The following is a 27,795-nucleotide window of genomic DNA, read 5'->3' as shown; positions in this document are numbered from 1 at the left end:
TGGCACGTGTGCGTATAGTAAAAAAAACGGGAAAGTGCTAGTGGATTGAGTGAAAATCCGCCCTTTTTCGTCGTGTTTACATCGTCTTTGACGCTGCCATCCTATATCTGCTTAATAGCCGTGCAGGATAACAGAACAATTCTCAATTCCTGGCTACATCAGGCCTACCAAATGCTTTCCGTGCAGCATAGCGTGATCCGCTATGCACGGGAAACGTGGCGCCGGATTTGCTGTCGGCGTCTTGGCGAATGAAATGTATTCTGACCCTTCTAAAAACTCGAGCAGCATCTCAAGGGCATAGATCATGCAATCTCGCACGGGATACGTTTTTTAAGAAATTTACCAGAGTGAAACAACGGACCTTTTTAAAATTCCGCGCGTGAAGTAGATTTATCACCCTCAAGGCCTAAATCCATATTCTTATTTCTACTTTTTAGTTAGACCAAGCCGAATATTCTCTAATTTAATTGGTTTGATCAAGTCGAAAGCATCGCATAATGATAGGTTCCCAAAACGTCGCTTTTTGGAAAAGGCGATCGGATTATATCATATAGATATATATATCGTAATTAAAAAAAATTGTATGTTTGTATATATGTATGTCTCTTTGGTGACGGTAACTTTACCTACTATACCGACTAATCCAGCCTAGCCGCTAATTCTGTAGAAAAGTCAGAGAAATACATAGAGAAAAGCGCACTTTCCATAATTTATAATTAGCTAAACTTAAATTCTCCTCTCCCACAAAGCAAGGTTTTATTCAAATTTCACATCTGCATGAAATCCCTCCTACTAGTAATTGGTTAATCCCTAGCAGGAGGTATCAAGTTTCACAATGTAATAGATCAAGATGATGAAAGAGAACCTTCACGACATCACAGCAACAAAGGGTATATAATATGTGGCGCAGAACTTTTGAGATTCACTTAATTAAGGATTTATACAAATATGATCGCTAATTCTGTTTCATCGCCACCAGAACAATCAACAGACCACTCTACCATGTACTCTACTACACAAACACGCATACGAGTTATTGAACAGACAAATGGACAGATAATTCAGCCTGTAGACGTTGGTACAACATCAAATGAAATATCAAATGAGGTAAAAGATAAAACAGAAATATTTAACATCAAGTTTGAGAACAAAATGAATAATGGTGTAATGGCTGATGCAACAAAATTTGATCAGTGTGAGCATTGTGTGAGCGATTGTGAGACAGACCAAAATATAAACACTGTCATCACGGAGACAGATGAGACTGGTATGGCCTGTGTGGGCGCTTTAGACAATAGTGGTAACTTTTAGAAGATTGCTCGCCACAAAAACGTCGAGAGAAAAGACAGAAAAGAAAAAAACGAAAATCTCTGATGGAAATCTTATTTGTGTGACACGCAGCGTTGCTTGGGATATTTAATTTTCAAGAGAGACCGAGAGACCACAGAATAGTACCCCCCGGAAAACCATCAGATTTTTTGCCTTCAATATACCCAAGGAATTTCTTCATTAGATATTGACGCACATTTCACCTATCATTTTAATAATTTAATAGGATCGGATGTTGAACAACTAAGAACTAACCATGAGAGCATTGTTGGCAAAATGACAATGTTTTTTTATGGATGTACAAAAAATAATGGAATATAACTTTCGATTTCTCATTTTTAGGTCAATTTTTTTATAAAAGTTATGACAATCATTGTATGGTTTAAAAGTATTCATTTTGAAAAGTTTTTTAATAGTTTAAGGGTCCATAGAGTTTGTCGAGCCAGACAGACGAAATTATAGAGTTGATATGCCAGCTTTTGGTTTCTACGTCCATGTGCTAAAAGACTGCCAGGCATCAGAGTAACATTTGACAAAGACTGATATTTATTCAGATATTGGTTCGGTTAATCAACTACTATACAAGACTGATATTTTACTGATATTGATACAGTGATACTGGCTATCTTTAATAATAACCACAGTTACCATACTTTATCTTTACTTCATTTTGGGCATTTCTTGGGTATTGATTTCATTTATTGATGTATCGCTGGTTTGTGATCTTTGTCAACAGCTGAAGAAAGGACTATTTTTCCGAGACATTGAACCAAAGGATATGGGGTTCCGAGCATTAACCTTATCAACTATTAACTATTTTAAAGCTAGATAATAGTGTACTATATAAAATTCGTTACGCTGAAATAATTTGAAAGCGGAATCCTTGAAGGAAGCTATATACGCTAGCTTTTGCCATTCTCTGATTGGCTGGGGATGCTCACAATGAAACGAAATTTGAGTTCAGTTTATGGACATGTACAGTCCAATTACACTCCACTGTTTGTTTTAAAGCAATGATTGCATTTTCTACTGTAAATATTTTGTTTGTATAATGAAAACTCCATTATCCTTAATTATGTTGTAAATCCAGTAATAGGATATTAAAATCGTGTCTATACACCAGCGTATAACTATAAGTCATAAATCAACTGATTCAACTCAGTTCGATACTAATATCTGATTTGCAAATGCGAATGGAGAGGAACTATATTACTTTTTATTAGGATTAGAAAATCTGAAAATTCAATTGAATATCGAATTGAATATGGAGAAACGTCATCGAGGGTCTCACCGATAGTGTGCTGGATAGTTTCAGAAAAAAAGATCACACGATAATATCAGTCTATCAGATTTTGCATATATGCACGGTAGATCATGGAAATCTGAAACACCATAACCATGTATAAATGTTCGAAGCCTTTGCATATGATTTGAGTATTACACGTGTACACGGAAATTCAAAATATTTAGCTATTCCTATAAGGCTTTATTCTGTCTATCACACATCTGCTTGTACATATAAAACAATCAAAAATATGTCAAGTTAAATTCAAAATAATCCCATATAAATTGTCTTAAACAAAAGAATGCTTTTTATATGGCAATACGTAATACGTTTCAAGTAAACAAATAGTTTCAAGCATTGACAATGGATTAAGTTAGATTACCAAAACCTGACCCCTACTACGAAAAGAATAGAATGGATTCCAGGCGTAAGGCATTATCATTATCCTTTTTTTAATAACCTCAAGCGAATTTGATTCAGAGTGTGAAGGAATGTTTCGTTTATTTATTTATGGTATGTTTAATTCCTTCTCAAATCGGCTGCAATATTTTCACTATTTTTAAAATTATTTTCATCAATCAATGGACGGGAACTTGGAGATGTCTGTTGGTTCAGTTACGGGCTCATTTCAAAGAGTCACCACTGAGGCACTGACCATTACTTTAGCCTAAATCTTCTTAATTTTTTTGTTTCTAATATCTGCGTTTGGCAAAATGATCAAAATATATGTCACAATCGGGCTTGCTAATGAACGAATTGAGGTCATTTTTCTCGTAATTTGCCAAATTTTGAATTCATGCCATGACTGAGTGAGTCATTCCGTTTGTGAGTCACGAAAATATCGTTGTTTATAAATCGCGTGGTGTTTGTTTGTATATTCGGTTTTCGTCATTCATCGTTAATAAAACACAGACAGACACAATAACCGTACAATTAAGTGATGATTTGCAGGATTTTTCATTTATGTTCACAGTTCAGTTCACTGGCTGCTGCCACTAGCTCATGCAGTGAAAACTGCTAAAAAACGCTCACGTTGTTCCAACTAGTGAGGCTGCACCTCATAACGGCCATAATTATGAAAAACATTGTCTTTTTATTTCACATGATGTTGCATTTTTCACTATAAACTATGTATTCCGCAGTGTTCCTGGAATTTTTTATAATACTGAACAAGATCTGAAGATATTCTTGGTTTGACGGTTTGCAAAGCTTGAAGGAAATGTTCATGTTTAACATTCATTGCATTAATGTCATCTTGCAGAGCAGCTAATGCCGCCTCACGACATATCGCTGTTATTTCAGCCCCAGAATACCCCTCCGTTTGAGCAATAATGTCATCGATATTCACCCCAGGATCGAGTGGTGTATCTCGTAAATGAATATTAAATATCTCCTTTCTTGTTTCGGGATCTGGTAACGGGATATATATAATACGATCAATGCGACCTGGTCGCATTAAAGCTTTATCAATGACATCAGGTCTGTTTGTAGCTGCAACTAACGTTACATCATTCAGCGTTTCGACACCATCAAGTTCTGTTAGAAGTTGTGTTAAAACACGTTCAGATACATTAGATACATCAGCATCACCGCCTCCACGTTGGCTTGCTACGGCATCGATCTCGTCAAAAAACACAACACACGGAGCGGCTGTGCGTGCTTTATGAAACACCTGAAAAATATTGAATTTTATTAGAAATGTTTTTCAACGATGGTGTACTGATTTAGTTAACACCTAATCTCTTAGGCTTAGGCTTGAAGGAGGATGATTTTATTTAATTATATAGTAAATGCACCCAAATATTCTCCTGCTAAGAATTAATTTCATTAATATGCTGCATAATATACCTGTCGTATTGCCTTCTCTGATTCTCCAACCCACTTACTAAATATCTCGGGACCTTTCACCGCAATAAAATTTAATCCACTTTCGGTTGCTAATGCTTTAGCAATAAGAGTCTTACTGCAGCCTGGTGGGCCATACATGAGAATACCTTTAGGCGGATCGATATTCATACGAGTGAATGCCTAGGAGAAGACGATCAGGTAAAATCAGTCTTAGAAGACAAGTGATGAAAATTATCTCTAGCTGTTGTATCTACACACCTCGGGATGTTTGAGGGGCCATTCGATTGCTTGTTTCAACTTCTGTTTTACTGTTGCGTTCCCTCCGATGTCATTCCAATACACCTAAACATGCAAAGTGATAAACATTTTGTTTTCGGCAAATGACAGTCTGTGAAAGATAAACCACAGCATGGAAGAGACTACACTCGACATGCAAGGACGTTAGATTTAGTTGTATGGGTATTGATAATCTTGAGTACTGGTAACTCACATTTCAGGATTTACCTTAGGCACATCAATGGCAACTTCTCTCAAACCACTAGGTCGCACATGTTGGAAGGCTTCTTTGCAGTCATCAATTAAAATGACAAACTGTTTGTTTTGTTCAGACTCGTCATAACTCTTTGGTAGAGAGACATTCGGAAGATTTCTTTTCAATGCAATAATGCTTGCTTCCTTGACAACAGCCATAAGATCCGCTCCAACATACCCATGTGCATTATCAGCGAACCTGAAGATAAAGAAGAGTAATTCTTCCAAACATAACAGCTTCAGTTGTCGGGATGCATGAGTAAAAAGCTGAATACGTTTCTTTCAATGGGGCCCATCATCATCCAAGCAAAGCTCTAATGTATTGACTCACATTATAATTTCATCATTTGACAAACAATGTGGTATTTTCTTCAACAGTTTGGAAAGAATGTCAGCTCTTTCGCTTGCTTTCGGGATCCCAAATTCTATTTCTTTCTCAAATCTTCCAGGACGACGCAAAGCTGAGTCTAGGGAATCTGGACGATTGCTCGCAGCCAAAACAAATACACTTGACGCTGATGGCTACACATGCAATCAATATAAAAACATCAAAAATGAAATAGTTCATTAAGACGCTATCTTCAGTTAACATTTCGGTGACGGAAATAATTTCGAAAACGGTAATACCTTTGTCGGCCTATTTTTACAAAAGTATTTTTTAGGTCATAAAGGCACGGGAGTGTAAAATAACCAGGCATTGGACTAGTCCTACATGAAGCCACTACCAATCATGAAAGGAAATATGAATTGTATATTATACTATAACTACAACTAAAACTCACTTTAGTTAAGCCATCCATTAAAGTAAGTAAGGTAGCAACTATTCTCTTTTCAAACTCATTCTGAAGTTTGTCACGTTTTGGACACAGAGCATCAAGTTCATCAATGAATATAATTGATGGAGCGTTGCGCTCGGCATCAAGAAAAATATTTCGTAACTTTGCTTCACTTTCACCATAATACCTGTCACGACAAAAAGACGTACAACTGTATAAATACTAGACCACAAAAATGTGTATTGCGATTAGCGGGACTTTCTCTACAGACCGTTGCAATCAATTAATTCTTCAGACTTCAGTTGTGTCACATTCTGTCATATTTATGCATGGTCCTTTTTAGAATATCGGTAGTATTGGTAATAGAGTACCTGTCCAATACTCTTTGCTGTACACAACATTTTTGCCCAACTTACCGACTGAGAATGTCTGGCCCGTTAATCGTAATACAGTGTACACCCGACTCGCTCATGACCGTCCTTGCTAGAAGTGATTTTCCTGTACCTGATTGACCAAAGAGCAGGGCACCACGTGGAGGAGTTAAGCCTACAAATATGTGGACAGTAAGATGCACAAATCTTATCAGACCTTACTTCTACAGTGTATATTAAAATTAGTTGGCAAAATGAAACATGATATGTGGCTACTTTTAATACTTTCACTATACTAGACTCACCATACGATTGAAACACGTGAGGCGACTTGATTGATAACTCTACCATTTCTTTTAACGTTCGTATTTGCTTATCAAGTCCTCCTACCGAATCATACGTCAGTTTCTCGTTAATAACTTGTTCAGGCTTGTCCTTCCCGTCCGCTGATTGGGTAATAATGACTTTAGTAGCTGCAGCGGTGATGTAATATGCTACTGTTTCAGATGGACAACAAGAACAAGATATGTCGTAGGAATTGTTCGATGATTCTTGATTTGCCTTAACAGGCGTTGATGTTAACATGACATCAGAACAATTCTGATTATCAGCGGTATCTTGACGGATAGACTCATCACAAAAACTGTAGTAGGTAGACATACTGTCACCGTCAATATTTGAAACTTCAGTTTTGTTGCTCACAAATGAATAACTCGTGTCACAAGAATTATCGATACATTTTGAAATATTTCCGTTGCTATTGCTTATATTTAGAGTTGCCAAATCCTTAGCAAGAAATTCATCAAGATTCTCAATTGATTGTTCATATGTCCCAAGATCCCCTTCAACCGAAGTCACATAAAACTGCTTCATTTGGCCATAATGTGGAATATCAATTACTTCACCAGGATAAACAAACGCGTTTTCTAGAAAAGTAAAGATCGGTTCCCTAATTTCTTTAATAACGTAATACAAAACACGAAAAACACACAAAAACAGACTAACCTAAATAGAACGAAGAGTATTGCAAAAATTGTGGCGATATCTCAAATTCTGATGGGTCACTATACAAAAAGCAAAAATCATTGTCCATAATGTCGATTGATGACAAGATTTTCGATTAAATGGTATGGTAATATGGTTGCATATTTGAGGAAATAGGGCGTCCATCGCTCTACAATTTTGTGCACATTCAACTCCGATAAAAATAGTTGAAATTACCAAGAAGCAAGTAGAACTTTATTTGCATGGGATGATATACCAAGCATACCATGAAGAACCACCATATCATCGTCTGTCACCTGAAGCATAAACGATCAAAAAACTCATTTGCCAGTGGAAAACCCGATAAGGTGCTCATCAGGGTATTCATGTAATAAAGGTGTCACTTGTGTTATTTAGTTCTGTTCTTCGGGATAACCTTCAAAGTTCACCAAGAGAGAGTCTTGCCGTATTTTGCGAAATTTCCAGGTTAAACCATTTTTAGCGTCATTTACTCAAGCAATTTCCGTGCATTTACACGATGTCATTTTGGTCTCAATCACCTTGAAATTGGTTGATACTGATTCGTGAATGCCAACGCCTAGATTATTGAAAACGTAACTTTTAGCATTTGTACGTCGTTCTCAGTCCTTCACAATTAATTTAATTTCCTTCACAGGTAATTTATTCAATCAGTACTAATTCTGATCTATATATAGCTATGCCTATGAGGGGGAAGATTCGGTTTTAAGTATCAAAGAGTTTAATTATCACCTAATCAGTAATATGCATAAAAAATTACACACTTACGGTCTAATTGTATATGTGACGATGGCCATATTTTTCTGACAATCTAACATAAAAGAACAACAGCAAATTTTGCATTCAAAAAAACACTTTGCCTTTTTTCATTCTCTGTATTAATCAACTTGAAAATCTCCTGTAAATCTCCCGTACAAATTCACTATTTGCATTTGAGTTTTAGGAGGTCTAAATGGGTTGTTTGTCCGCAGGGTATTCAATTATTTCTATGAGTTCAATGTCAATAATATGAACTTACATGTTTGTTGTTTAGATGTACAGAAACCAAAGACCCTAAATGTAAGCCCAGAGCTTTTATTGTAGATGTATTGAGTATGACAAAGTTTCGTTTTTCATTTAGTAGTTTTTCATCTGGAACAGTAAAAAAATGGATTTTTGTGTTATTTGAGGTATTGCTCACTTTGCTGACAGCTAGTTCACATGTAAACTAATACACTCATTTACTCTTCCTGAGAATTCCAGTTTGACCTACATATTCAAGATTCAGGTAAAGGTTTCTCCTTACCATACTGATTAAGCTACTTGATTAAGGACAAAGCTTAATTAACTGATCATGCATGGAGACATCAACTCTATCAGTGTCTCTTTTGTGCCTTCATCCTCAAAAGGGTCTGACCCTTTTTGACTCACAGATACTCCGTAGGAGTAAAACTTGTTTATCTGGTCATTTACTAGCCAACAATTAATTGGCTATCAATGCATTTGTGAGTCGTCTCATTGAGACCTTTGATTAATCCTCCCCAGGCCAATGTTTCAATCTGGACCCATTCAATGTGATATCAGCATGACTAATGACATTGCATGCCCAGGGGCCACCTATATGGTAGGGCTCACTTAGAACCTAGGTGCCTCTGGTTGACACTGAGCAAATAGGTATTCAAATTTTAAGCCTGTGGACTGTTTTAAATAGGCTTTTATAGTCTTTCACTTCTGGTTCCTAGCAAGCAGTAATTAATCAACATACTTTTCATGGATGCTGTTTTCAATATTTTTCCATAGAGAAGCCCTTTACTTATAAAACCAGACTGGAACTTGCTAGACAATTCAGTATTTCCATATTTCTCTCCTGGAATACACATGCTTTCATGTTGATTAAATAATTTCCTGGGAAAGAATCTTTTACATTTGCTGCATTTCATCCAGTCATCCTGCTTTTTACCAGACATCTTTAGGAATGTGTAAGATGAAAGATGGAAGAAAATATGAACATAAATTCAGAATAATAAAAGTAAAACAATAGAAGAAGATAAAAAATTAAAATGTAAGTAGAAATGATCAATTTAAAATTTGAAATAAAAGAAAGGAAAAAAGAGGAAATAAGAAGGGAATAAATAGACGGAAAGAAATGGAATTTCCTTCGAAGAAAAACCGCTGCTGCATGGACTGCTTATGCGTCACTAGACAACTCCGGTCTAACCCGACCACAATCTTCGCAATCTTCTCGTACAATCTTCGCCATTCTTCGGTCACCTTGAGAATTACGCGCCATCTTTGTTCTCCAGTCAAAAGCAGTTGAAGGCACGTGAAGAAGTTCAGAAAAGCCAAAAAAATGCCGTCAGAGGAAGATATTTCAAGTGAAAGCAGTGCTGAGTCAAGTGATGAACAGGTAAGGTACAAGCCTATGTTTCTAGTTGATAGAAAGTGTAGGAGGAAATTTTTTCGTTACAACGCGGATAGCAAATGGCGACATACAAAATGTACGCGATACGCGCCAAATATAAACAAGGATCAGTTTACTTTCCTAAACATCAAATTTCATGAAAAGCATCGCCAAAACTGCTCAGAACATTATTTTTTTTGCATAGTTTTGGTTTAAATAACGGTAGTTTCATAATATTCAGTGATATATTTTTAAACGGATAAAGGTTGGCTGAGGGGCTGATTACCTTGGGTCTTTAATATGTTAAACTTCAGGCCTGCGGTTGAGAATTCCTGTAAGTGAACGTCCATAAGAAAGTTGTTAACATGGCCAGGGAAACAAGAATTAAAGAATTATACATTTATACTGCTTGCTTTCTGCATTTTGGCACAATTATAACCTTACTCTTCCAATGCTATGTTTACTGCCTATAAAGTTTACCCAGAAGCAAATAAGTAAACCAAGCTTATTGAATTTTATTTCACAATTTAGTCAGTGGAGAAGAATGACGAAGCATATGAGGAGAAGAAACCGGGTACATCAAAAACTGGCAGAAAAGCACAGATAGCACCAGAAGCATCAAAAGGTTATGAGGAAAAAATTGTAAGTCTTCAAAATGTACAACAACATGCATCCAGGGTTTAATGGGCAGATCATCTGCATGTGGTGTGAGCTGACTCAACTTGGTGATTTTTCTGATGTATGAATTGATTTTGAAAATTTAGGAAAAAGATCGTGCGACAAGGTTCAACTTCCTTCTAGCCAAGACGGAGATTTTTTCTCATTTTATGAATCCCACAAGTGGAAAAAAACCAAAAAGTCCTTTAAAGATGAAAGCACCAGATTTTCCATCTCCTGGCAAAAAGACATCTGATGCTGGAGAGTGAGTCAATTATTGAACATCTAGCATCATTTGATATTATTACATAAGTCTATGTAGTCTGCTAATGCCCTCTAAAGGCCAGTCGGTTACTAGCCTCCAGACCAGGTAGTTACCAGCTCCCTGACCAGGCGTTACTAGCAACCTAATCAGGTAGTTACTAGCCCCCTGACTAGGCAGTCTCTAGACCCCTGATCAGGTAGTTATTAGCCCCCTGATCAGATAGTTGCTTGCTTCCTGACCAGGAATTACTAGCACCCTAATCAGGTAGTTACTAGCCCCCTGACAAGACATTACCAGCACCCTAATGAGGTAGTTACTAGCCCCTTGATGAAGGGCTAGTAGCTACCTAATCAAGCAGCTAGTCATCAAGGAAACTGGCTGACCATTGTTCAAACATGTTGTAGTCATCGCCACCGTCATACTGAACAAGAAGAGGATGCTGAATTACTGGAGCAATCTAAGCATCAAAAAGCCATTGTCCACTTTGAACAATCACCTTCATGTAAGTAATATATTCATTCTTATGGTGGGAACAGACAACCATGGCATGCAGTGCCGAGGGAGGTATATGTCCCTATTAGTTTACAGCTTAGTATATCAGCTACGCAAAAACTGTCCTCTCCGAGTTTATTGTTTCTTCATTCTCTATGGTTTTTTGCTTGTTGATGCTTTCATATAAATTTGCAACATTTTCAGTTATTAAGAATGGTGAGATGAGAGATTATCAGATTCGTGGCTTAAATTGGATGATATCATTGTTTGAAAATGGCATTAATGGAATTCTTGCTGATGAAATGGTACTAAAATAAAATTAACATGATATGTTTTGCTATATATGGTTTGCTATAGTTCTAAATGAAATAAACCATGATTTCATTAGGAATGATCATCATCCTTTTTCATTGATAATTCCTCCGACCCTGCATAGCAAAATAGGGTATTGTTTTGCCAATCACCTCCCACTAATAAATTATTTCATTTGCTATTAGGGTTTGGGAAAGACTCTTCAGACCATTTCTTTGCTTGGATACTTGAAAGTATTTCGTGATGCTGCAGGTCCCCATTTGGTTATCGTCCCAAAGTCAACATTGGCCAATTGGATGTCAGAATTCAAGCGATGGTGTCCAGCAATTAATGCAGTCTGTCTCATTGGATCACGTGATGAAAGGGTAAGAAATCTTACTACCCTTCTGGTTCCCCCAAAAGAAATTGATTTAATTCTACAGGAGGGTGCAGAGTTTGGTAGCCTTATCAAGTCCCAGTTGTGAACCTGATATATTGTGTTAAGTCCAATAACACAATATTAGGAGACAGAGACGAAGCGTATCTATATCCTGCCCCTGGCTTTAGGATCGAGGGTGTTTTTTAACCAGCTAAAAGCTTATCGTGCATGTTGATGTTTTGTTTGCAGGTTGCGTTCATCAGAGATGTTATGTTACCTGGGGAGTGGGATGTATGTGTGACCTCATATGAGATGTGTATCAGAGAGAAAAGTGTTTTCAAGAAATTCTCCTGGAGATATGTGGTCATTGATGAGGCTCACAGAATAAAAAATGAGAAATCAAAGGTGCTGTAGAGAATCAGTTATTTGTCGTATACTCTATGCTTGCGGTGACTGACTATGTTGTAATCTATAATTCATAATTTAACTTCCAGACTTTTGTAAACAAATTGTTTTAACAAAACAAACTTCTATGTTTATTAGTTATCCGAGATGGTGAGAGAAATCAGATCACAGAATAGATTATTATTGACTGGAACGCCATTACAGAACAATCTTCATGAACTTTGGGCATTGTTAAACTTTTTACTTCCGGATGTATTCAGTTCAGCAGAGGTATAGGATACTAACTTGTGTTGTTCTCCTCATTACTTGTGGGTTGTTTAATTCTTATTTTTTTCTGTATCAGTACCTTTGTTTTGTCACTTGCGTTATTCGTATTTTAATAACATTGTTTTCAAACACAATCATCTTATTAGGATTTCGATGCGTGGTTCAATTCCAATAATCTTGTTGAAGAGAAGCAACTTGTTGACAGACTTCATTCGGTGCGTAAGAGTTTAAAAACATTCTTTCATTGAAATTCCATCCAGTTGCCTAGATACTTTGTAACATTCTGCCTTTTATATGAAAAATATTAAATGCTTTGTAGAAATATTAACTGATATTTAAAAGGTAAATGTTTAGGTGAAAGGATGTTATAACTAGTTGCATACACCAACTGATTAAGGATAAACGTTTAGGTTCTGAGACCGTTCTTGTTACGACGTCTTAAAGCTGATGTCGAAAAAGGACTTCTGCCAAAGAAAGAGACGAAGATTTACGTTGGACTCACGAAAATGCAGAGATCTTGGTGAGACATCATTGTTGTCGCCCTACTTGTGCATTAGGGTCTAGTTTTTCCATTTTCCGGTTCATGGCTAATACACCATCAGGCCGCATAGTGTTTATATTATCGTGACCTGGGACCGGTTGTACGAAAGCTGGAAAGCGCTATCAACCGGTTAATGTTTTTTGCAAACGCTCCAAAATTGCTGTTGTCTGAAAAAACCTAGATGAAATCTTATAGTATATTTGCATTACGGGTTCTCTTTCATAACTGTTGTAAACGGTGGGAAAATTCACTCCAATCATTACGTGTATATCTGCTTTGGGTTTCCAGGTATACGAATATCTTAATGAAAGACATTGACATCGTGAACGGTGCTGGAAAGACTGACAAGATGCGGTTACTGAATATTTTGATGCAGCTAAGAAAATGTTGTAATCATCCGTATCTCTTTGATGGTGCAGAACCAGGTATTGCGTTACGTGAATGAAAAACAACTTCGACAGCAAAGTTTCCATAAATTCTTCATATATATACGCCTTATAACTAAGTGTTCATTAGGCCTGCTGCCTCAACAAAAAGTATGATTTCATGCATTAGCTTTAACAATACGAAAACCGTTCCTAGTAGTAGCTATGTAGTAACTATTTACGTAGGGAAAAAAATTCTCTTAAATCTATAAAAACAGTCCCCATTATGATCAGGATTGAAGACGTTCCCCCAAAGTGGCCATTGCCAGTAATTTCCAGTTGAAAAATTATTTTTACTAAATTACTTTAACTAGTCCAGCAAAAGCTATTCATAATTTAAAGAAACTTTTGTGTTGATTTATTTAAGCATTTAAACGGATATTTTCGTGCAAAATTATAAAATGTATGCTTGGTTTCCAGGATTGTGTATTATAACTTTCAGTCGCTCAGAAAGTGTAATTTCAGTGCATGCAGCTAATTGTATTAATATTGTAATTTGTAGGTCCACCATACACTACAGATCAGCATTTAGTGGACAACTCTGGTAAACTTCGTGTTCTTGATAAACTGTTGCCTAAACTGCAAGAGCAAGGCTCCCGTGTGCTGATATTTAGCCAAATGACCAGAGTATTGGACATTTTAGAAGATTATTGCTTGTGGAAACAATATCATTACTGCCGTCTGGATGGTCAAACACCACACGAGGAAAGACAAGAGTCCATAAATGATTACAATATGCCTAATAGTGAGAAGTTTATTTTTATGTTAAGTACCCGAGCTGGTGGACTGGGTATTAATCTAGCGACAGCTGATATTGTTATACTGTTCGATAGTGATTGGAATCCACAAGTTGACCTGCAAGCTATGGTACGTGCTGTATGTAATACTAGTGGTCAGAAATACCTTTTTTGTCTTCTCCTATGGGATCAATTTGTCGTCGTTGATTCAAGAGGAGCAAAATTTGAAATCAGATCTTGTGCCTTTACGGAACACTATGCATTACATGTAATTTTTCTCACCATACAGGACCGTGCCCATCGTATTGGTCAAAAGAAACAAGTTCAGATCTTTCGCTTTATCACAGAGAGTACCGTTGAAGAACGTATCGTTGAAAGAGCAGAAATGAAGTTACGCCTTGATAATGTTGTTATTCAACAAGGTATGAATACCGCAACAGATTATCCAGGGTGCCACTGCCGATGTTGCTTTAATATCAGTTTAACGTTAATTGTACTTACGAACTCTTAATGTGAATGTATGCTATTGAAAACACCACAATTGAAGCAACCCTTTGAAACGCACCAACAAACCCTCTATCTAGACGAATATTGCGTTCCAATAACGTCTCTATACTGTTCGCTGATATACAAAACAGCTTTGTGCATGAATATATGCTGATGTGCTTTATTTTAGGGCGTTTGGTGGATCCTAATTTAAAAGTTGGTAAACAAGAAATGTTGAGCATGATTCGACATGGTGCGGACGAGGTTTTCGCTTCGAAAGATTGCGAAATAACTGATGAGGATATTGACGTGATCCTAAAGAGAGGTGCTGTCAAGGTGAGCAGATGAATTGCCTTTGCTGTTCTGTACTGTTACCTGCATGGTCACTAAATTAGAGAAACCATACTTTCATTATAAAAAGTTACCTAGTAATTTCTTTCTGCCTCACATACATTGTATGTTGATGAAGCAAATTGACCCTTTCGTTGGTGGATTCATTTGATTTTATATAAATTTTAACATTCATTTTATAGACTGCTGAATTAGAGGAAAAAATGAAACAGTTTGGTGAAAGTACAGCAAAGAAACTCACTTTTGACTCTGTTCCGGTCGAAAGTATATTTCATTTTGAAGGAGAGAATTATAAAGAAAAACAAAAGGTATTTGCTGTGAGGTATAATTTATCTGCAGTTAAACTTGTGCTTTTCCTCTAACCTTTTCATTTATTTTAGTTTCCTGGCGTATCCCACTGGATTGAACCACCAAAACGGGAGCGCAAAGCCAACTATGCAGTCGATGCCTACTTTAGGGAGGCTCTTCGTATTACCGAGCCTAAAGCTCCCAAGGTATTTATCTTGGTTTTAAGTAGCGACCTTAAAATCTAATTTTGAAATAAATGTTGATGTTGATTCAGAAAAGACAATAGATTATTGTTTAGTGTACTAAAAGGTACACAACACCAAGTTCTTCAAACTTTATAACTACAATTTCCAGGCTCCTCGTCCACCGAAACAGCCCAACGTACAGGATTATCAGTTCTTCCCACCACGACTTTTCGAGTTATTGGACATGGAAATCTACGCTTTCAGAAAAAACATTGGGTACAAGGTACGCGTGTGAGAATCGAAGCATATTGTTTACCTCGGTGTAACATAATGGAGAAATATAACATTTTCCAGTAAAGTGAACATCAATCAGGTTGATAACGAATGTAGTTGTGGACTACCTCTAAGTTAATTATTCAAAAGGTCCAGTTAAACCTGAGTTACCGTTGCAACGGTTTAGTGACTGAAAGGTTGGTTGATTATCAGATTAAGTAAAAAAGTTGATCGAAGAGTCGAATGCCGAGTTTCAAAAATAATTGCTGCTTGTTACTCTGAAGGTACCACGTGACCCTGAAGATCCAAATGGTGCTCAGAATCAGAAGGAAGCTCAGAGAATGATCGATGAAGCTGAACCACTAACGGAAGAGGAGATTGCAGAAAAAGAAAAATTACTGGAAGAGGTCAGTAAAGAATCTCTCATGTTTTGTCTTTACCCTCTTAGGAAATATAGTTACTAAAAGATAGCAAAAACTCTAACCCTAAAATCAACTATTACAATTTATTTTATTATATATATTGTATGTTATTATGTCCCACGCAGGGTTTCACGAATTGGTCAAAGCGAGACTTCAATCAATATATCAAGGCATGTGAGAAATATGGTCGAGATGATATTGATAATATTGCACACGATATTGAAGGAAAAACACCTGAGGAGGTACGTGATCTTATACACTGTCTGCAGTCCAACATTTTGTACTTCCAACAACACTCTTAAGAAACTGAAGCATCTAGTTTTTCTACAATCTGACATGTTTTGGGCAAAAAGTACGATATGTTATGACCACACCCTTTAGCTAATGTACCACCCTCACTCTAGATCTTTTTGTTTGGCTGTATATTATGAATTAACTGTGAAATCATTAATAATATTTAGGTGCGTGCATATTATGAAGTGTTCTGGGAGCGAAAGGAAGAACTACAGGATTTGGAGAAGATAATGGCCCAGATTGAAAGGGGGGAGGCAAAAATACAAAGAAGAATTAGTATTAAGAAAGCACTTGATGCAAAGGTTAGAAAATCGTGTATTTTCAATAAAGACAGTGGCAATCTGGCGTATTTTGATGACGTGCTTGTAAATAATGTAGTAGAGAGATGTAACAGATATTTCAATGAGTTTTGCTCGTCGATTATTGCACTAGGGAATACAAGTTCTAAAAAATGTTTTCAATGTTTACAGATGGCAAGATATCGTTCACCGTTCCATCAATTGAGAATAGCATACGGTACAAATAAAGGAAAGAATTATACTGAAGAGGAAGACAGATTCTTGGTGAGTGTTACCACCAATTTAGGAATATAACTCGTAGAACTTTCACAGGAACCTGAGCGCAGTTTTTATAGACGCATTTTTCAAGTTCACCATGATGACTATGAGGGAGTCTTGGTGGGACGTGGTTTAGCTCGAGAAGAGAATACAAGAGAATTTCTTTCAAAAAAGTTCTAAATGTATGCTATCGGAAAAATAAATGCGAATAGACGTCGTAAAATAATTAGATAACGGAAGGTTTCAAGAGGAGTTTAAAAAATTCTAGAAAACAATAATTTAACATAGATCCCCGTATTTAACAGGAATGCATACAATGATCAGCTCATTTTCTACTTTACCGTTTCATATTCAGATTTGTATGCTTCATAAACTTGGCTTGGAAAAAGAAAATTCATACGATGAACTACGTATTGCGTGTAGAAGTGCTCCGCAATTTAGATTTGACTGGTTTTTAAAATCAAGAACCGCACAGGTGAGGAGATATCGGTTTGTTGCCCTGCTGTCTAGCATCAGAATACATTATAAAATACGTTTGTCTAAAAGTAATTGGGTGTCAGCAAACAAATGTTAGACCATAAAATCAGTGGACCCAGCAACCTTAACAAGTTAAATCGTTTCGTATTAAAACCTGCTTTCTGCTTTCTATTGTATTAAGGAACTTCAGCGAAGGTGCAATACGTTGATTACTTTGATTGAACGAGAAATGTTAGAGATTGAAGAAAAAGAGAAGAAAGAGCGAAAACGTGGTCAGAAACCTGGAAATACCAAGGTAATTCATGCAAACAGCTTTATGTTTTTGCGATAATACAACATCTAAACCACATTAGGTTTTTAGGGACTAAGCATCTCATGATTCTTTTTGTACGTCTTTTTTTACGTAGTAAGTTTCTTTTTTACAGACTCCTCAACAAAAGCGAAAAGCTGATGGCACACCAGATGGGCGAGGACGAAAGAAAAAGAAACAATAAAATGGTTATAGTAAAAACTTTCAAAGGGTCGTTCATGTTAATAAGGATCGTTAAATGTTAATAATTACGTGTACATACATTAGCTGAAATCGTTTTAGGGAGATTCACGCTTTATAGAATTTTACACTCGATTTGTACCTATAATGAATGGAAATATTTCAGAAACATGTGGTATACAGTATAAGTTTTATTGAAGAAACAGTACAGCAACAGGTTCAGTATTACCAGAATTAATAGTCGTGCTCTTTAATGATCTATTTACCTGCGCATAGGCTCGGCAAAGTTAGGAATTTTAACTGACCACAAATATAATTTTTCGTGTTAAAATGCCTCACAATTATTCCTTCTGTTTAGCCTTTTTTCGCCTTGTGGGAAATTACCCTGTTTTGTTGGCAACAAAATGGAAACTTGGAAATCCTTATTCAGTATATGGTTTGAAACGTTTACAAGTTTTAGCTAATGTTATTTATCTAAACTGCTGAAGTCTGACTCCCACACAACTCAGTAGAACACAAGTTTTATTTTTTAATTAACTTAGTCGTATTTATCTGCGTAATTTTGCTAATTCCTCAAGCCAATGCGATGAGTCCAGGTGCATTCATTATTCGTTTGTGGTTTGGTACAATGCATTGTACCAAACCACATGAAAATTGTGGTATTATCCCAAGACAACCCAACCGAGGATATCATTACTATTAATGAAACTTATTTTGAGTGTTGAGAATGATCACATGGGTGCAATGAGAATTTTTGACAGGAAAAGGACTGTAGGAGCATAGATGATGATCTCATATCAAAGTTCTTAAATCTTTCAGGAGAAAAACATGGAACTAAAATGGGAAAGCTAAATCTACACCCAGACCAGATAAAAACAAACACAGATTTATTATGGTATTTTTAATTCATAAACTGACAGTTTTATTACACTGATTCTAACACAGGAGGTTCAAACGAATCACGTTCAATTTTTGCTCCAGTTTCATCAGTGGTCACTGTCGTACTTCCACTTTCACCATGCATCTCCATCAACTTTCCAACTAAATGATGAAAAGAAAAATCCAAAGATATTTTAAAGACATGTTAAAGCAGCAAGGTGGATAGAGTGAGAATGAGAGTTCATAAAGCACTGTGATTAATAATTTATTATGATTACTGTATGTTAGAAGTTGCTCACCATCGAATTTTGGTTTCTTCAGGACTTTTACTTTGCGTATAAAAACATCATGAAGTGGGTATATAGATTGGCAAGCCTTTTCAATATCGCGCCCAATGCTGTCTGGAATTCTATACGAAAAATATATAAATATATGGTGAATTGCAAACCTTACTAGTTTACTTTTATAGATTTCTTCACAATAAAAAGTTCAAAGACCACTTACAGCTTGTTGACGACTTCCTTCAAATCATTTGTTCCCACTTCTTGTGTCATAATTTCAACCATTTTCTTTCTGATCAATTTGATCTGAGAATGCTTGGCATAAGATGTTTTCTTAATTTGGTTTGACCTTCTCTTAGTAAAACCAATACAGAACAACCTCAAGAGGTAACCATCTGTAGTTTTGACATCAACATTACCCTCAATTAATGTCTAGAAAATAAAGAAAATCTTTACTCATATGAAATTAAAATTGAAGTAGAACTATTTTGTGAAACAACAAACAACAAAAAATTGTTAACTTTGATTGTACAAACCTGCCATTTTTTGACTAATGATCTCAACTTATCAGTGGTCATATCCAAGCCATGAAAATTTGTCAAACATTGCTTTCCTTGCACATCCTCAACCATCAACTTAAATTTACGATAAGTCACCTCATCATCTTGGAGATCAGCAAGCGATACCTCAAATACACGTCCTTTCAGAGCATCAGATGCAATCTCTAGTAGGAAATATAAAAACCCCTTGTTACTTGCTATGATTTGATAGAGGTAACAGAGCTATATAACAGATAAGTATTGAGTTTTTAAAGGGGACTGGTTGTAGGCACTTTATAATAATCTATAATCCAAAAGTTTAGAAAATTATTAGAAAATTCAATGAATTTCCATTCCTTGAATACCATTCCTTGATACCAGTCCTAGTTGGTTAGAATGTTTCTACTGTGCAAGCCTTAAGTTGCATTTACTAGTTAATTCTGAAAAAATTAATATGTTTTCAACAAGTATTTTAGCTCTTTTACTTTAGTGTAAACATTTCCACAATAAATTTCTATATTATCTGTTATAAACTAACTTGTTCCAGTTGTTCTATTAACAACAGTCTTTCCTATTTGTCTCTTAAGAAACATAGACGGTGCTTTCACGTCATACCAATCTTTGCGGGTGAAAGGATCAACACTACAAGTTAAAAAAAGGAATAATCATAATTCTGGAGAATGTTACTGAAATAATCCAACCCATCTAAGCAACATCAAAGCTTCTCTAAGGCCACTCCGCCCGCTAGCGAAAAGATGGACATTAAAGTCAAAAGTTCTAATCTTATTTTTATCTTACATTTTCTTTTTCTGACCCTTTTTGCCTTTCGTTAGGCGCTTATTTTTGCCAACAACCATGTTGGATTTTGATGAAATAACAGAAGAGAAAGCAAGCCTCGTTCTCGTTCCCTTTACAGTATTAACCGCTGCCACAAGAAAAACGCATGTTCAAATATGCCAGTGAGCTCTATATATACTATGGAGTCAGCTTCTCATAACTTTTCTATTTTACTCTCCCTCTCAGTTTAGATACCCAACACCCACATAGGTGGGGAAAGCATCGCACGCCTTGACCATGTCAGGTTATTTTTAACTTTTAAATATTGATTTGATATTATAATTATGATAAATCGATGAACTTTACTTTTTAATTTATATTCACCATTTACTGGTACAAGTGCCTACTACTGCCCAGGCTTCTGCGCCATATGCGGGTTGAAAGTCAATATGGCGGCTAGTTAGTGTTTAGTGTCATTGAAGTAAATGGTTAGTGTTCGAAATCACTGTTTTGTTTTGTTTTTAAATAATATACCTAAATTCATTTTGAATGGAAGACGAAAATTCAAAACGCAAAAGAAGGAGGCGGAAGAAGAAAAAATCAAAATCACTCTTCGTAAAAACTTTAGGATTTGAGTCTAAAAACAAGGATAACAGTGTATCTCTATTGAAAAAGTACAATGTGACAAATTGTATAAAACCATTTATTGCTGGGACTCGTGCGAGTTCCCCACGTCAAAATATTAAAGACTCGAACCCAAAAGGAAACACGAGTAAAAAAAGGAAAGTGAAGTCTAAAAATCGTGTCTTTATAAACGACGTTGATACGCTGCGTCTTAGTAAGCATAGCAGTGGCAGCAATTGTTTAAAATATTCAGAGACGTCAAGTTTGAATCCAGAGGCTGTTGATGCAAAATTGAATACGTCTGTAGAAACATTTCCAGATAAAATGAGTAATACTCCAACCAAAAGAGTAAGCTTCAAAGAAAAACTACAGAAAAAACTAGAGTCTGGCAGATTCAGATGGATAAATGAAAAATTATATACCACAAATAGTTTATCTGCATTTAAAATGTTTAAATCAGAACCAGAATTATTTGATGTGTATCATAATGGATTTTCAAGTCAGATTCAGAAGTGGCCAGTTAATCCAGTTGACACAATGATAGATTGGATAAAGGAAAGGTAAGATCAAATTTCATCATTACTGCAACCTGTTTGCATGCATTTTTGACTTTATCACAGATGATGCGCTCTTTGAAATTTATTGACAATAGCAATAACTACAATCTAACAACTTTGCCAATTAGGCCTTAAACTCGCTATCATTGAAATATTCTGGGTCCAGTAGAGCTTTGAATCCATAATAATTTGATACCTTAAGTCAAATTTTGCCTGGTACTATTTATGGTAAGCTGAATCTCACTCCTATTGTCCTTAAGATCATTGTTAGTATAAGTCATGTTATTTTAATATAACTGATTTGGGAGTCACTGTATATACCAACATGTAATGACATACCATTCATATTTGCTTTTAGATCACCTCAATTAATTATTGCAGACATGGGTTGTGGTGAAGCTAAAATATCACAAAGTGTTCCAAATAAAGTGTTTTCCTTTGATTTTGTTGCAGTTAATAGTTTTGTAACTGAGTGTGACATGGCTAAGGTATACTTCATAGAATGTATTAGCCATCATGTCTATCATATTAATAACTATTACATGTAGTTTTACATTCCCAATCAGCGCTGGTGCCAAACTGTGTCAATTTAGGACAAATGTTTTCAAAATCATGCTACTAAAGAATTTGATGATTATTACTGTATGTTTCAATATTCTTGGTTACTATCTAGGTTCCTTTGGCAGATGGGAGTGTTGATGTTGTTATTTTCTGTTTATCATTAATGGGGACTAACCTTAATGAGTTTTTGAAAGAAGCTCACAGAATTCTGAAATCAAAGTGAGTGTACTAGAAGTTCTTCCCATTTTCATAAAGAGTGTTTAGTAAAACATTTACATATCAACCTCTATGCTTGGCTACTTGTCACCTTAGTTTCTTGTGTATTACTTAATTTAGATGACTTAATAGTTTCATTTATTTATAGTGGGATTTTAAAGATCGCTGAAGTTGTTAGCAGATTTGAAAGCTTGGGCAGTTTTGAAACAACAGTTTCTTGTCTTGGATTTAAACTCCTTATCAAGGTGAGAGTGGTCCAAATGTATCACATTGATGCTTCTGCTGTATCTTATCCATGTAAAGTCACACGTTTGCTGTGACTAAATTTCTAATAAAGACTTTACATACATCTTGTTGTGAGGAGAATGCTCATAGACTAATCAACTCTATGATTCTCTGGGGTTCCTACATTAGTTATAAAACTGCTATCAACATAGGTTTACATAGTACGCAGAGAAAAATCCATAGATGGTGCACATGCTGTTGCACTTCACTAACAATACAAGATGCTTTACTATAATGGTTGAAAATATGATTTCTATATATGGGGATGAATTCAAAACAAAGGACACGTCATGATGAAGTGAATGAACACGTGATGATGAAGCTATACTCATGAATCTGTCGGATGCTTCATAAATTTCCATGAAGGGCGACAAAATCTTAGAACAATAAGTTGCTTATCCTTTAAGTTCAAAGAAAAATACTTACAAACCGGTCAGGAAATAAGACGAAAAAACTTTCCTTTCAAAATGCAAAGAAATGGTAAATTGTAAATGATTAGTCGACTAAACGGTAAATATTTATTATAATTTCTTTCAGGATACAACAAACAAGATGTTTGTACAGTTTCAATTCAAGAAATTGTCCAAGAAACCTGATAAAACAAAGACTGTGACAGTCTCCCTTAAACCATGCTTGTACAAAAGACGGTAATCGAGTCATTTTCCATTACTCTTCGCCAGTGCAAGCCTTTCAGAATTTGTTCAGTCGTGTGCAGTCGTCGTGTGCTACTAGTGGCGGAATTTCAATTCAGTCCAGGAGTAAATCTTCCCGAATTTTCACAATTTGTTAGCCTTCTCAAAGCCAAGGGCGGACCATGCATTGAAAGCGCATTTTGTTGTTTTTTGGCATTGGAAGAATATTTTGTCACCAGTTTTCCTACATGAATATTTTTTCACAAATACGAGAACGCGAAGGAAATTTTAGCCTTAACTAAGGGAGCATGGCAACAGAGCGGCATTTAATATAACACTTGCATGGTGCCTGTCAAGCGAGAAAATGTTTACAATTTGAAGCCTTTAGATCCTCGAAAATGGAGAAATTTCCGCCACTGTGTGAAACGAGTTTGGAGAACGAAGCAAAAGCCCTTTTCACACTGTTTTATTGTATTTAAAGATTGAGCATATTACACATACTCAACATGTAAGGTTGAAATACATCAATTTTTCTAATGAAAGTAGTGTCAAGCAGAACTTAATTACTACAGTCTTGTGTTAAACTATATAATCTGTTCATGCGGTAGTGTCCATTTTTGAAACCAATAACTTGTTGTATTCAAGAACACTTTTCACAGACTCGAAGTTTACAGACGAGCCCGCAAACCATGTACGTCTGCTGCCTTGCATTTTGAAGATGTCCCATAGTACACCATTTGCCATGTCATTCGGTGAAAACTTGGGAAAATATTCCCAACTCTCTTGTCGTACTATCTGGATGTTCGAAGACCCTGTTGTTGTGAGGTTTCTTCTCAGTATCGTTGTAAGGCAGTTATTACAAGGTTTTCCTTTTCCGTATTGATAAGCAACTCCAGTTCGAATGAATCGGTGATCAGGGCCGCCAGGCAAAGATCCGTTTTTATAAGCTTCTCCGTAATAATTGCTGAGTGTGCCGTAAGAATCACGTTGAGCCCATAACGAATGTTCGCGTTTGTTTTCCACATTATCAAGCCAATAGTCGATCGGTGATTCACCTCGGGTTCCGTAGGTTGAAGAGAAAAGAGTTGTACTAAACCAAACTGGTTTGAGTTTTGAGAATATATTCCATTCTTTACGGCAAGTATGTAGCCGTCTACGAGTTGAGTACACACTTGGTGTCCAGATAAGAAAATCAAAATATGACCCTCTCCTATAATATCTCCGTCCGTAACGAAACTTTCTTACAACGTAGACGCAATTGGTCCGTCTTATAACTTTTACGACATTCACATTAGTAACAACTTTAATATTTTCCCGTTCCACTATCGTCTTCCACAAATTTTGAAACCCGCCGCGAATCATATTTAAACCGTGCGATACTCCGATAAACTTACCGGCCAATTCTTTAACATACACTGGCGTGTTCCACATGAGACCGTACAGTGCAGATATTTCATCAATATGTCCGTACCCTTGAACTGTATGCGATGCAATGAAGATTGGCTTTAGGACTAGAAGGTTATTTTGCTTTAGAAATTCTTCAAAAGTGCATCTAAGTTTTCTCATTGTTTCTGATCCAGGTTGCCGCATCAAGTCTCCTTCATACTTACCAAACAGTTGTCGATGCAATGCGCAGTATTGAACCATGGCTTTTAACAATGCAACTTTGGCTACGTTTGGGTTGTTCGTATTCAAAATTTTCATAATTTCAAGTATTACATATTTTGAGTATTGAGATGGATTTGAAACATGATCTTGCCAAATATTAGCTGAAGGTATGTCTACAGGATCCCAGAGTCCATATTCTTTGGCCAGAGCAATTACGTTCTCTTCATAATCTGGAGTTGTATAACATGTTCCCATTTCATGTACGGTGTTGCGATACTCAACTGTGAGAGATTTCCCTCCAATTCTACCTGACTTTTCGTAGACAACGATATCTTTAAATCCCCTTTTCTTCAATAAATATGCCATATGGATGCCTGCAGGGCCTCCCCCGACGATTGCAATTTTGTCCTGAACACTCCGTGGAGAGGGAATCGTGGGAAATGGAAAACCTTTGGCTGGTGGGTTTGAATTAACAATTTTGACAATTTCATTGTAAGCATCCAAAGGGTTGAGACCATAAGATTGTTGTATTAAGATTGTTGAACATAGCATGAAAGTTAACATAATTGTCCGAGAAAACATCTAACAAAAGAAAATTAGATTTTTCTTGTCAAATTGAATGGTTGGTGTTTATTGATAATGAAACGATAGAAATTTTCAATGTTTCCGCGCGAATGAAAAGGCTTAGATGGAAGAGCCTTAATAAAATACGTGCTGAGAAAGCGACCTCACTAACGACCTGGATAAGCCGAAATTTTTGCCCAGCTTTTTAAAAACCCGAGCAACGATAAATGCCGTTGGGCGTTGACAGCAGAATAAGTGGTACAAGCTCAATTTATATACTACAATCGGATCATCCGTCGAACTTAGATGAAGAAAAGTTAGTTGGTCTGATGATCCGAGCGGATATAAACAAACAATGAGGCGGATCATCCATTAAGACGATAGATATATATTTTCTTTGTGATCGCTAGTATCAGTACAGCATCAGAAAAACACTAAAAGAGACTGATCGGGTACATACAGAACAATACATCTACGAACTACACAAATCAATAACTCACCATCAATGACTTTTTATTTCAGCAACAGCTTGAAAATCAAATGACTTGCCACTATTGAACACTTTGTGCTTGTAATGTCTTATTTATAATCCTCGTTTAAACTTTGAAGGTTGCGTAGGAGTGGATGCTAATGATGCTTCATCTTGACAAGTTAAACATCCCGTGACATTTTACATGTGTTTTAATCAGAGCGTTTCAACAACTGATATAAAAGAAAAACATTTGCGAACTGTAAAAGACAACATAATTAATTTAGTCATAAAATTTCAAATACGGTTAGGCCCTCTTTCAGATTTTATCAATTATCCACGCGAGTGAGCCAAAAAACCCTATAATTCTTATTCACTGATATGCAAATGTCTGCGAACTTATGTATTGTCTGCGAACTGACCAAATCAGACAGTTCCTTTAGTGGCCTTGTGCCAGTAGTACGGAGTTGGCCACAGTTTTATTATTCTCGCACGATCAGAATGCATTTTAACTTCAAGACTGCCAAGAACGACCAGCAAAAGTCACAGTTTAGATTAATTAATTATATTCACTCCTTTTAATTAGGACACTAGTTTTTGTCAAATTTTACAATACAGAAACTATTACAAATTTGCATATGAATTTGATTTACCCTATCAAAAAGGGGGCGAACACAACACAGAGACAAAGGTTTTTATCGCTTCCCTGCATTGTATTGTATTCCTATTGAAAACTTATTGATACAGAGACAGGGTGCATGAAAAAATCCCTAGGCCTTGGACTTGGTCTTGGGCTTGACGCTTTCAAAGTGATCCATCCTGTTCTGAAAACACAAGTTCAGTTTCTTTGAATTTCAAATGAAATGAAATGGTGCAGTCGAGTACATGGTGACAAAACAGAACGAATTGAATCTGTGATTGAATAGAATTGAGATCAGCAGTCCATCAATCACCGCATCAGTAATTTTACATGTTTTTATGTTTTTAATGTGTTTAAAAGCTATTTAAAATTCCTTGAGAATTAAAACATTTTATGCTCTAAAAGTGAATTCGTGTTAACCTCCCTTTGCAATATACCGCGGAGTGATTACGATTTCAGTCTTTTAGTTAACCGCATCAGTTTTGCCACTTTGGTCTCAGGGAACACTGATATATTTACAACTGACTTATATTTGACTTCCTAGGCGTTGTATCTTTCCTACTACATATATCCTGTGAAGGTCGAATTTAGTGTATAAGTTTCCTTCCTATAATCCTTCAATGTTAGTTTTTCGTTGACTTATTTTTTCTTCTCTAATGCCGTATTGTTAACTAATTTCTGTAATTTGTATTTCTCAAATATCAAACAATTGAAAAAAGTTATATTAAAAACTCCTAAATGCGACACTGACTACCAGCACTGAAAATATTTACACAGTGTATGACGCTTGACAAATCCTATTAACTATATTGACTCAAATAATATGTCATTACGTAAAAATAACGTGCATGGATAGAGTTGTGGAACATGAAATTTTTTATTTTCTTCTTCTACGCCATTTCACATGTCGGGTATAAAAAATTGTGAATACCCATACTCTGACATTTTGGACATGTTTTTAGCGAAAAATATTCCCGCAAATGCTAAAAGGATTGGCGAAGATTTTACTAAATAAGACTCATATCTCATATAAAGTTGAACATAAGCCACAACACTTGCCTCACTGAGACAAGCCTCCTCGGAAACGACTTGACAAGTGACTTCTCGTTTTTAAATTTATCCGGCAAAGCTGTTCACATGCAGGTATCCGTTCAGCCATCGTTTTTAAATTCTTCCACTCTGCACGGGGAGCGTTTTCATATATTCTTCCGTTTCCAGTGGGCGAAAACGCCGGATACGTGTGGACGGTACGCGTAACCGTAAGAAAATTCTTGCGTTTCGGCAAAGTCTTCCGGCATCGTGTGGACGTGGCTTTAGATTGTCATGGGCGATTTCAAT

The 27,795-nt window shown here is 36.2% G+C and overlaps 5 protein-coding genes across 5 annotated transcripts; 2 read left to right on the top strand and 3 right to left on the bottom strand.

Annotated features, from left to right (window-relative positions):
* Positions 1–3,504: 3,504 nt before the first annotated feature.
* LOC114521609 (ATPase family protein 2 homolog) lies at positions 3,505–9,203 on the bottom strand. The gene is made up of 14 exons (XM_028542100.1): positions 8,908–9,203; positions 8,182–8,294; positions 7,932–7,974; positions 7,685–7,722; positions 7,362–7,441; positions 7,146–7,204; positions 6,446–7,066; positions 6,186–6,315; positions 5,776–5,956; positions 5,325–5,515; positions 4,967–5,192; positions 4,721–4,804; positions 4,463–4,642; positions 3,505–4,286 (listed from the first exon to the last, which is right to left on the bottom strand). The coding sequence occupies exons 1-14, from the start codon at positions 9,107–9,109 to the stop codon at positions 3,735–3,737; spliced, it is 2,700 nt and encodes an 899-aa protein (XP_028397901.1). The 5' UTR covers positions 9,110–9,203; the 3' UTR covers positions 3,505–3,734.
* Positions 9,204–9,355: 152 nt separating this feature from the next.
* On the top strand, positions 9,356–18,148 carry LOC114521451 (SWI/SNF-related matrix-associated actin-dependent regulator of chromatin subfamily A member 5-like). The gene is made up of 24 exons (XM_028541907.1): positions 9,356–9,549; positions 10,075–10,185; positions 10,308–10,465; positions 10,870–10,967; positions 11,162–11,262; positions 11,455–11,634; positions 11,877–12,032; positions 12,171–12,302; positions 12,446–12,514; positions 12,710–12,819; positions 13,129–13,265; positions 13,768–14,132; positions 14,292–14,424; positions 14,679–14,824; positions 15,022–15,147; positions 15,220–15,333; positions 15,482–15,595; positions 15,870–15,992; positions 16,133–16,249; positions 16,469–16,603; positions 16,772–16,864; positions 17,214–17,333; positions 17,517–17,630; positions 17,761–18,148. Exons 1-24 carry the CDS (start codon positions 9,493–9,495, stop codon positions 17,827–17,829), a joined length of 3,078 nt encoding a protein of 1,025 aa, XP_028397708.1. The 5' UTR covers positions 9,356–9,492; the 3' UTR covers positions 17,830–18,148.
* Positions 18,149–18,695: 547 nt separating this feature from the next.
* Positions 18,696–20,426, bottom strand: LOC114521444 (40S ribosomal protein S3a-like). Its single transcript, XM_028541898.1, has 6 exons — positions 20,323–20,426; positions 20,063–20,166; positions 19,522–19,709; positions 19,209–19,417; positions 19,004–19,113; positions 18,696–18,866 (listed from the first exon to the last, which is right to left on the bottom strand). Exons 1-6 carry the CDS (start codon positions 20,379–20,381, stop codon positions 18,751–18,753), a joined length of 786 nt encoding a protein of 261 aa, XP_028397699.1. The 5' UTR covers positions 20,382–20,426; the 3' UTR covers positions 18,696–18,750.
* A 323-nt stretch (positions 20,427–20,749) lies between these two features.
* LOC114521594 (ribosomal RNA-processing protein 8-like) lies at positions 20,750–23,710 on the top strand. The gene is made up of 5 exons (XM_028542080.1): positions 20,750–21,485; positions 21,841–21,970; positions 22,156–22,262; positions 22,408–22,504; positions 23,082–23,710. The coding sequence occupies exons 1-5, from the start codon at positions 20,851–20,853 to the stop codon at positions 23,193–23,195; spliced, it is 1,083 nt and encodes a 360-aa protein (XP_028397881.1). The 5' UTR covers positions 20,750–20,850; the 3' UTR covers positions 23,196–23,710.
* Positions 23,645–26,017, bottom strand: LOC114521593. Its single transcript, XM_028542079.1, has 2 exons — positions 25,849–26,017; positions 23,645–25,366 (listed from the first exon to the last, which is right to left on the bottom strand). Exons 1-2 carry the CDS (start codon positions 25,849–25,851, stop codon positions 23,774–23,776), a joined length of 1,596 nt encoding a protein of 531 aa, XP_028397880.1. The 5' UTR covers positions 25,852–26,017; the 3' UTR covers positions 23,645–23,773.
* Between the last annotated feature and the right edge of the window lie 1,778 nt (positions 26,018–27,795).

Source organism: Dendronephthya gigantea, unplaced genomic scaffold (assembly GCF_004324835.1).
Source record: "Dendronephthya gigantea isolate DGI-Jeju-01 unplaced genomic scaffold, DenGig_1.0 000020F, whole genome shotgun sequence".
Taxonomy (NCBI): domain Eukaryota; kingdom Metazoa; phylum Cnidaria; class Anthozoa; order Malacalcyonacea; family Nephtheidae; genus Dendronephthya; species Dendronephthya gigantea.
This window is presented reverse-complemented; position numbering and strand designations above follow the sequence as displayed.

What these genes read in the sequence shown, in the direction of transcription:
- LOC114521594 (XM_028542080.1), top strand. Translation starts at nt 20,851, where the DNA reads ATGGAAGACGAAAATTCAAAACGCAAAAGAAGGAGGCGGAAGAAGAAA. An exon ending in ATAGATTGGATAAAGGAAAG is followed by an intron (nt 21,486 to 21,840) that starts GTAAGATCAAAT and finishes ATTTGCTTTTAG; the next exon opens with ATCACCTCAATTAATTATTG. An exon ending in CACAGAATTCTGAAATCAAA is followed by an intron (nt 22,263 to 22,407) that starts GTGAGTGTACTA and finishes ATTTATTTATAG; the next exon opens with TGGGATTTTAAAGATCGCTG.
- LOC114521444 (XM_028541898.1), bottom strand. Translation starts at nt 20,381, where the DNA reads ATGGTTGTTGGCAAAAATAAGCGCCTAACGAAAGGCAAAAAGGGTCAG. An exon ending in TAATAGAACAACTGGAACAA is followed by an intron (nt 19,710 to 20,062) that starts GTTAGTTTATAA and finishes ATTTCCTACTAG; the next exon opens with AGATTGCATCTGATGCTCTG. An exon ending in GAAGAAACCAAAATTCGATG is followed by an intron (nt 18,867 to 19,003) that starts GTGAGCAACTTC and finishes TTCATCATTTAG; the next exon opens with TTGGAAAGTTGATGGAGATG.
- LOC114521609 (XM_028542100.1), bottom strand. Translation starts at nt 9,109, where the DNA reads ATGTCTGGTAAAAAGCAGGATGACTGGATGAAATGCAGCAAATGTAAA. An exon ending in GAAAACAGCATCCATGAAAA is followed by an intron (nt 8,295 to 8,907) that starts GTATGTTGATTA and finishes TTACTGTTCCAG; the next exon opens with ATGAAAAACTACTAAATGAA. An exon ending in AAAGTTCTACTTGCTTCTTG is followed by an intron (nt 7,205 to 7,361) that starts GTAATTTCAACT and finishes CTTTTTGTATAG; the next exon opens with TGACCCATCAGAATTTGAGA.
- LOC114521451 (XM_028541907.1), top strand. Translation starts at nt 9,493, where the DNA reads ATGCCGTCAGAGGAAGATATTTCAAGTGAAAGCAGTGCTGAGTCAAGT. An exon ending in CTTTGAACAATCACCTTCAT is followed by an intron (nt 10,968 to 11,161) that starts GTAAGTAATATA and finishes CAACATTTTCAG; the next exon opens with TTATTAAGAATGGTGAGATG. An exon ending in GAAAAAACATTGGGTACAAG is followed by an intron (nt 15,596 to 15,869) that starts GTACGCGTGTGA and finishes GTTACTCTGAAG; the next exon opens with GTACCACGTGACCCTGAAGA.